A 9,081-nucleotide genomic window follows, 5' to 3' on the forward strand; every position below is an offset into this window, starting at 1 on the left:
TTTATTTATAATTTGGAGACAGTAGAGATGAAACTGCAATAAGTGGGCAGCTGTGGGGTCATATTTCAGAGACTTGCTCATGTCCCACAAATAGAGTTTCCTGACAGAAGGGGTTCACCAGGACCATCCCACTGTCGCGGTAGTCGCCCCGTTGGCAGGGGAGCGTGGCTCGGAGAGGTGGTCCTAGGAGAAAAACAGAGAAGCAGATTGAGCACTTCATATCCCTCACCCTGCACGAGCACACAGGGCACTCCTCCCAATCCCCCCAAAATTGCCTGAATTTTGTGGGCTCTGACTTTGGAGGGCTAAGTTTGGTGAGTTGGTTTTACCCTTCTTCAGGCAGTAGGAGCTGAGAGAGAATTGTTCTGCTGATAGTCAGGCTCATTCTTTCTCAGTCTGGGGACCTAAAAGTCAGATGCATCAAATTTCCAGTCCCTTTGAGCTTTCACATTCCTTGGGATTTTTTTGGTTTGTTTTTTTTTTTTTTTTAACTGTCATCTGGGTTTGACTCCTCAAAGATGCATTTTCAGCTTCTTTTTAAGGTCAGAAAGCCACATATATGGTCCCAAGCCACCTGAGCATGCCCAAGTTCAATCATGTTCTGATCAGGTTTAAATGACTCAGGTGACAGATTTTGGAGACCACCATGTGTGTGAATAAGCCTATCATTTGATTCTGGGTAAGACTAGACCAGGTCCTGCCTTCGCTTCAGCAACTTGATTGCCAGCAAAGTGGTGTTAATGAAGTGATTGTGAGTGCTTGTCTAATCACAGCTCAGAGGTTCCTTTCTAAACCCTTTTTTTTTTTTTTTTTTACATTTAATGAGATAAGTTAGACAGCTAGCTGATCTGACAATCACTTTAGCATAAAGCCAAACTCTCCGCTCTTTCTAGGTTTTAAATACATTTGAACTAAACTTATTCTTCTCTAACTCTGAGGCCAGAGAATGTGTTTCAGTAGGAACACTTGCCCATATATGAATGGCCCCACTGAATCAGTCACATCCCTTAAGTAAAGGCTGATGAGAATACACCACCACTACACACTCCCACATACTGATGTCCTGATTGCTTCTATACTGGGAACACTCATTCCCTGAACTGGTATTTGTGAATTTAAAGGCAGCTCCTAAGACATAAATGCACAAAATTTCTTTGTGTTATTAACTCCCACTACTGGTGACATGTGGGACACACACAATCGATTGACTGTCAGTAACATGCTGGCCCAAAGGGCTCTCCTTAAGCAGTCATGGTATGGCTAGACATTGGCCATAGGCTCACAAGGAAGAGAAAGCTGAGAACAAATTCACCTAGAGGTGGTTAATGCCTCTCACCACACAGCAATACGGAACATATCTGCAATAGGAGTAGGATGGCAATCCAGTTTTGGTGACACATTTATCCCATCTTATATGTGTGTAGGGGTAAGTCCTTCTCAAAAGGCTGTTTCCCTGAATATGCACAGGGATTTCAAGGCTTCATTAATATGACTTCCTCTCCCCTCCTCCTAGCACAGCTTCAGTTACAGTCTTCAGACACCAGTTCTGCAAGCAAGGTACCTCTGAAGTCTCCAGTGACTGGATCTCTCTTGGTAACTCTACAGCATGCCTGTTGAAGTAGTCCATGGTAATAGCATTATTCCAATAGCTCAGGTTGTTTTCTGGGTTAGATGTCTTTTTCTTCCTCCTCATGCAGCAGACTGTCAGCAGAACTGCTGTCAATAGAAACATGTCAAAAATTTGGTTATTTCCTTTCAATAAGGGCTCATCAGTACCTTGGATTTGTGTTTTATGTTGCTTAAGTAAAGGGCTGGTCACCTGCATTCGTACACCTCACTCTCGCTCAGATTCGGTTCTCTCGTAACAAACCCCACACAACTAAGCCAGAATCTGGGCCAAGCAGATGAGGCTTTGGGCTTCACAATATGCAGTTTTAACTTTCTCTTAGAAGTGAGTTTATACTCTCCAAGATGTGGTTGCCCGATTAATGGAAAGCTTTGATGTTGTAACTGATGGCATGTTAACACCTAAGCAGGGATTTATAGACCATCCAGGAGAGAGGGCATTCCTCAGAGACTGTGAAGGACACCTCTCTGAAAATCTTTTCTGCTTCTGGTGTGTTCAGAGGCTCCAGTGATGAGCACATTAGCAAGTGGGCAATGAGAGACACCTGCCCTAGCTCAAACAACAAGTTCATAAATGCTTTAGTTGCATGTCTTCAATACTGAAAGCTTCTGTCCTGAAGTGCCACTAATCCTTGCCTCTGTTGCCTGCCATTTGTAACTTGGATTTTGGATGCTTTGTGACCATATCCAACACATCAGTGACCAGCGAGGGGAAGAGATGAGCTCCTGAGCCGGATGAGACAGAGGTGAGGTGGTGTGGAGATCCCCTCCAGCACCTGTCTCATGTAGCCTATGGTTCCAGGACCACATAACCCCAGAGCTGGGGTTTTCGTGCCTGTCTCCACCAGCTGTATTAGGATGTGGGATCTGCAGATAAACATAACCCATTGCCTACACTTGTCTGTACATTGTGGGTGTCTGAGCTTGGCTTCTTTTCTTATCTGCAGAGCACACTTAAGCTTCTGCAAGCCGAAATATGTGAACTTAAAGTAGAGCATTTAGGCAAGATGAAGTGACCAGCAAGTGAAACGTATTGCCAGAATTGTCTGCCTGACCTCAAGGCCACAGGCACCCCCAGACCCCAGAAATGCCAGGGTGATGCTCTCTCAGCAGGCAGCTGAACACAAAGCTGATTGAGTGTTATTTTCTGGAACTGCTTTTGGTTTAGTCATCTCTGTTGCAATTCAGATGGGTAATCTTGGCAATTTTATGAGCCAGGCAAACCCACTGTAGCAGACTTACTGCTCTCACTGGTCCTCACTCAGGCAGAAGCTGAGATGTATACAAGGGTTTGCTCAGAGTAGTAATGCATAAGCTCTGTGTGCTTCTCTTACACCCGTGGAATTAATTGACCAGTTGTGCTTGTAATCTACCTGATTTATACAGACAGACAGGTAGCTGCACATATACTTACTTTGATTTATACCCATGAAATAGGGAATGCCCTGCTGTAAATTCATTCCATCATTTCTAAACCCCTCATGGTAGAAAAGAAGACAGAAAATATTCATGAGGCAGAAAAAATACATTATTTCCTCAGCTACAGGTAAAATTATGTATTAGAATTATAGCCCAAAGGAAAGAAAAGACTGCAGAGAGGTCATAGCTGCTATGTATGTTTTGACAAACATTGCAGCTACCCATGCTCTAATTTCTATTCTATCTACTCACACAAAACAGCAATACAAAGGTGCAAGGCTAGAGCTCTATTTAAAACAAAAGAATAAGCTACTAAAAAAACCCCCAAAAAACGGTGACCTTATTGCCCTCTACAACTCCCTGAAAGGAGGTTGTAGTCAGGTGGGGTTTGGTCTCTTCTCCCAGGCAACCAACAGTAGGACAGGAGGGCACAGACTCAAGCTCTGCCAGGCAAGGTTTAGGTTGGATATTAGGAAGAGATTTTTTTACAGAGAGAGTAGTGAGGCATTGGAATGTGCTGCCCGGGGAGGTGGTGGATTCACCATCCCTGAAGGTTTTCAAGATGAGACTGGATGTGGCACTTAGTGCCATGGTCTAGTAACGATGGTAGGGTTGGACTCGATGATCCTTGAGGTCTCTTCCAACCCAGTTGATTCTATGATTCACTTCAGTTTATGTCTCATTCAAAGGGAAAGGTGGGCTTATGCCATAAATCTTCTTCCAAAACTAATGGGAAAGTCCCCTACACTGTTCCTTCATGTTTCAGAAAAGCAGGTCATCATGAAACTTATCTTTGACTCATATTGCTTCAGTCTTCCTGTCACCAGTAACTTCATTTGCTGACAGCCCAACTGCCTGACTCCTGCTGTTGTGCCATAGGCAGGCACCCCATGGGCCACCAGAACTGCTCCTCCTGCCTGGGAAAATGCCTGTCCTCCTGAAGAGCTGCATCTTTTATCCCTACTTTGCTGCAGTCCTCTCTGTGTCCCACCTCAGCCTGCAGGCTTGGTAAGACAAGAAAGTGAAGCAGGACCTGGATTTAGTCCTCACCACTGTTGTCGGGAGCCAAGAGCCCCTGGAGCATTTCAATACTCCAGCACTATGCTCCCTAAGGCACAGAGCATTTCTGAAGGTGCCAGAGGATATGATTGCCCCGGTGAAGTCAACTCTGTGCAAATATTTTCAAAGCCTGAGGTTTTACAGCTTATAAAATGTTGTGGCTGCTGACAGAGAAGTATCGGATTTGGGGTTTAGGGACTGGAAAGCCAGCAACACTGAGGAGAGAGAGATCTCAGCTTCTTCCAGCAGGAAATGGCCTGGCCAAGTGCAGATACAGTTGTTATACATCAATAATACTCCCTCTCTTAATTACACTCTTGACCTCCAACCTTTGTGCACACACAAGCAAATGGATGCAAGAGTGTGGAAAATGGGATCCTGAGCTTCCTCAAATATATATTTTAGCAGAATGATGTCTACCTAAGCTGCCCCAGTTCAAAGCAGAGACTTCATTTAAGAGGGAGAGGGAAGACAGCACAGCTGGAGCAGGGCTATTCCCTCTTCATCTCGTATTCACTGCCCTTTTCATAGAATCATAGAATCATTTAAGTCGGAAAAGATCTTTTAGATCATTGAGTCCAACCATTAACTTGACACTGTCAGGTCCACCACTAAACTATGTCCTTAAGTGTCACATCTACCAAATTATACACCACATTTAGAACATATTTTAGTGAAATTACTGTAGCTAACACTTCCAGAACAACACTAGGAACAGGGTACAGCTTTACCAATACTCTTAGATATCTATTTGCTCCCATTATTAGAATTATGTGTATTACAGAAAAACTTTTTCCAGGCAGGGAATTGTGATGGCCAGGGAGGGCATATTAAGGGGATGAAACATAGACAGCAAAGAAGGTTTGGAAGGGAGAAATGGCAATAATGACAACAGCAGAACTGAACAGAGAGAAACAGTAGCTGCAATACCCTGCTTATCTTTCCTGGTATATTATGTGATGTCCTTGTAAGGATGAGAAAGTGCTGATGTTCAGTGCTGCCATGTATCACCTCTTTCAGAGATAGTCTACCCTATGGGCAGAAAAGGACTAACTCTTCCCTGGTTCTCAAGCCGTCCCTTGGATGCTTTCTGGGAATTGGAAAAATTAAACTGACTTTTCTCTTTGCTTGCTCCATGTTACTGTCAATAGTGAGTGTCATGAGAAGGACACAGCAGCATTGTTCCTGTGTCAGCCCGAAGCTCCCTGTACAGAGATTATGATACATGCTGGACAATATCAGGAGTCTCAGCAATTTGTGGACACTAGAGGTTCAGGGAGTTTGGAAGCATTTCTAACTCACATCCTTTCACCTGCTGCTAGTCTGGAGGGAGAAAATCCTTTTTTATTATAAGCTTCCACTATGCTATCAGACATGCCCCCTATATATGCAAGCAACAGCCTTTTCTGTTATTACATCATGACACAAGTGGAATTACATTGCATTTCTCAGCTTTAAAATCACTCACATAGCTATTTCTAATCTTCCAATTTTTTTAAAAAAACATAAACCACTAGAATTGTACACCATATTCAATAATGGCTTCATTAATGCAGCGTAATGAGATCATAACAACTCCCTACAGTTTTCTGACAGTCTTTTCCTTCAAGTCACTTAAATATTTTACCAGCTTTGCACAGCTGCTTACCCCCATACCCACTCTCCAGCTCCCACATAAAGCATGGTGTTAACAGACCTGAAATTGCAAGCACTTAAAAGTCAGGCAATATTCAGGGCAAAGGATGTTCTTTTACTTCTCCCTATGCCTGCAGTTCTTAACATAAACCAAGGTTCAACAGAACCCTTGCCTCAATGACTAATACAGTGGGTTTTCCATATTTCTTTCCATTTCCCTCATTTACTTATATATAGCTGTACAACCTGAGCTGTGATACAGGTATGACAATGGGTTTAGTTACTGACTACAGCTGCTTACATCTGGAGATAGGCTCTTCTCCAGCTCAGCCTGAGTTCACACCTGGAGATTAGACTCAGGACTTGGGATCTCTCTCACTTCAGACCAGGAAGCAAACATTCGTAGGTTTTGCAATGGAGAAAGTGAGTGAGGTAGTTTTGGAAAGCATCCCAGTGCATGAAATGTGAATTAAGTGGGGTTAGGTCCAAGGCAATTCTTCATATATTCTTTGAGTTCTGCTGATGCCTGTGTTGGGAGGCTCAGCCTTCCTCTCGCATTTTCCTGTGTCAGCAGAACTGACTGACTGAATTGACTTCTGCACATCTGATTTGCAAGTTTCTGTTCTCCCACATTTTATCATGTCATTCTGTAATTACAGAGACATAAGTACCGGGAGCCCAAGGACTGGAATGGTGGGTTTTAAAATGAGTTCATATTGTGTCTTGTTCTGCATTGCAGAGACAGGCACCTACACATGTACAATGGCACGTGCACAAAAAATATTCAAGGCTGCCTGAAGGACACCACAAAAAAACTCAAATTGTGACATGGAGAGAACACTGACATCACTATTATACATGATTTTGCTTTTCTGGGAATGCAATGATACAGAAGCCTTCATTTTTGCAGCCCCCCAATGGTGTTCTCAACATTATGCTGATTATTTATACTATGAAACTGAGGTGCCAAAAGGTGAAATGATTTTCCCAGGTTCATGCATTCCCATTCAATGCATTACTTTTCTAGTTATCACTTTAAGGGACTTCAGTGAGAGACAAAAAGTCTATGCATCTGTAAAGAGATATGTATTGTAACGATGGAGAGGCTAAATCCCATCTCATTTCAGCAGGCAAGCACCTGAGGCACAGCTGGTGGGACCTACCAGTCCTCAGTGGGGCTCAGATGTCAGGGAACAGTGATGCTGAAGAAACTCTTTGCTGCTTCCTGCTCTTCTGTGCAAATCCCTACAGCAGGGAAGGGTCAGCAAGGAGCCCCAGCAGGGTCTTTCCTCTGTGCCAAGTACAGCATCCCAAGCACTTCTTCCAGTTGGAATGTGGAGCCAAGGGCTCCTGTGGTCACTCTCTAGCAGGTCACTTCCCCTGCTATGGAAGCTAAAATGCCCACGGGCTTTCATTTAACAGATGCCTGTCACCAAAAAGGTGTGACAGTGAGCAGCATGTAGGGCCCTACTGTGCCACACATCAGAGAGGGACAGATGTATCTTTGCAGCACCGTGATATGTTTTCCCTCCCGAGGATTTTGGGTAGCACAAGCTGTGCCCAGAAGCCCTCCATGAAAGCTTTTCCAGTCTCCTTGCCACTCCTCACACAGAAGAGGGATTATAAGGAAAGGCACAAGGGCTCCTGACTGAGGAGAGATGTGCTGGTCACTGCTCTGGAAAACCAGCCCGGAGGTCAGTGAGCTGGCTCGGCTCAGGGGCACTCCTCATTAGCAGGAGGAGAGAGCTGAGTTAATTAGATTCCTGCAGCTTTGCAGCCAGGCACAGGCTCCAGTTGCCTCTCCTCACCTCTTTCCATGTCTTTCCAGGGTTCGTTGCTAACTTCTCTGCCTTGAGGCTGCCTCTCTGCCTGACACAGGCTCTTAGCTTTCCTCAGAGGTGTTTTAGCAGACGCTCAGAGCTTGCTGTCCTCCGTAGTAACTCTGGCCAGCAGTCCTGAAGATGCCAGCCTGAGCACAGAGCCAGCCCGCAGCTCTGGGGGGCAGTACCCTCCCATGGTAGCGCTCCTCAGTGACTTCTGCTGTGGCTTACTCCCTCCTAAGGCAGCTCAGATATTTAAGAGCACGGGGCTGAGTTTCTATATCTGAGATCCCTGAATCTTTCAGCATCCCAAGGCAGGAGCGTGACAGTGTTTCCTCAGTCCGTGCCCACAACAGTTGTGAGAGCCTCTCCTCGAAAAATTCTGCACCCCTTGAAGATGAAACCCAAACAGCTCTACTCTTCATCGCTCTCCCGGCATCAGCCCCTGCGGACCAGAAGTGGGAAGCACACGGCAGCACTCGTGCCCGGGAGGTGGCGACAGTCCCCTTCGCACTGCCCGCACCGCACGGCCCAGACACCGCACAGCATGGCACGGTTTAAACAGCATCACTTTTGGGTTAAAAAAATTTCCTAGGCACTAGAGCCAGATAAAAAAAAACACTATCCCATTTAAATGTCTGCCTACCATTCATTTCAACTCTGAAACACATCTGAGGATCTCCAGATTTTAAAAGGACAGCCCCACTGAAGACCATCCTCAGGCATCTAGTCTTGAGAGCAGGACTTAATTATTTGAATCGTTTAAACACTTAGTTGTATTAGAGCTGGTACAGCTAATTTTCAAAATAACATTTGACTTTGTAGAAAATATAGTTTACAAATACAAGAAACAGAATAGGTAGAGTCACATGAACACATACTGTTATGGCACATATGATAAGAAGAAAAGTGTTACCACCACTATTTAATGGATAGTGGATTAGAAGTCCTGCTAACAAACTCTTCATATTATTACTGTTATTGTTATTTTTGTTGTTGTTATTATTATTATTAAACTATAATTAGTTATTGCCTCATATATGGCACTCTGCAGGCACAGACCAGTTTACACACTGGTTATGCTTCCTATGCTTGTGTTGGATGGGACTATACTTCGTATTTTGTATTTGGATGCTTTCTATCCAGCTCAGCTTTCTTTCCAAATATTGGCAAAAAACACAATGCTTGGAAGAGTTTATTTGATCCTCTATTTCTACTGATTGATAGACAAGGCATAGTTCACCACGTCATCAGATATTGCTGCTTCTCACCATGTGCTTGCTATATCCCAGTTTCTCCTTTCTGTCTTTCACAGAAGTATGTATGCACACTTCTGCTTTGATTTCTCTTAGACTGCCAATCTTTTAGGCTTAAGCTTTGTTCTTGCTAGTGGTTTTAACCACGTTGACAACAGCAGAACTGATGGTGCCAGAGATGTGAGTCTAACAGATAGGGTGACCCAATCCAATAATTTGCAACTGCTGAAAGGAGTAGTGTGGCCCCATCTCCAGGTTTGCATTCC

At 44.2% G+C, this 9,081-nt stretch overlaps 1 protein-coding gene across 1 annotated transcript in view; it reads right to left on the minus strand.

The window, feature by feature from the left end:
* Positions 1 to 2: 2 nt before the first annotated feature.
* TMEM108 (transmembrane protein 108) overlaps positions 3 to 9,081 on the minus strand; it is a 17,701-nt gene continuing 8,622 nt past the window's right edge. The window contains 3 exon segments of the mRNA XM_009071961.1: positions 3 to 148; positions 151 to 183; positions 1,562 to 1,716. Coding sequence (XP_009070209.1) covers positions 59 to 148; positions 151 to 183; positions 1,562 to 1,716 — 278 coding nt within the window. The 3' untranslated portion in view covers positions 3 to 58.

This window comes from Acanthisitta chloris, unplaced genomic scaffold (assembly GCF_000695815.1).
Source record: "Acanthisitta chloris isolate BGI_N310 unplaced genomic scaffold, ASM69581v1 scaffold34933, whole genome shotgun sequence".
Taxonomy (NCBI): domain Eukaryota; kingdom Metazoa; phylum Chordata; class Aves; order Passeriformes; family Acanthisittidae; genus Acanthisitta; species Acanthisitta chloris.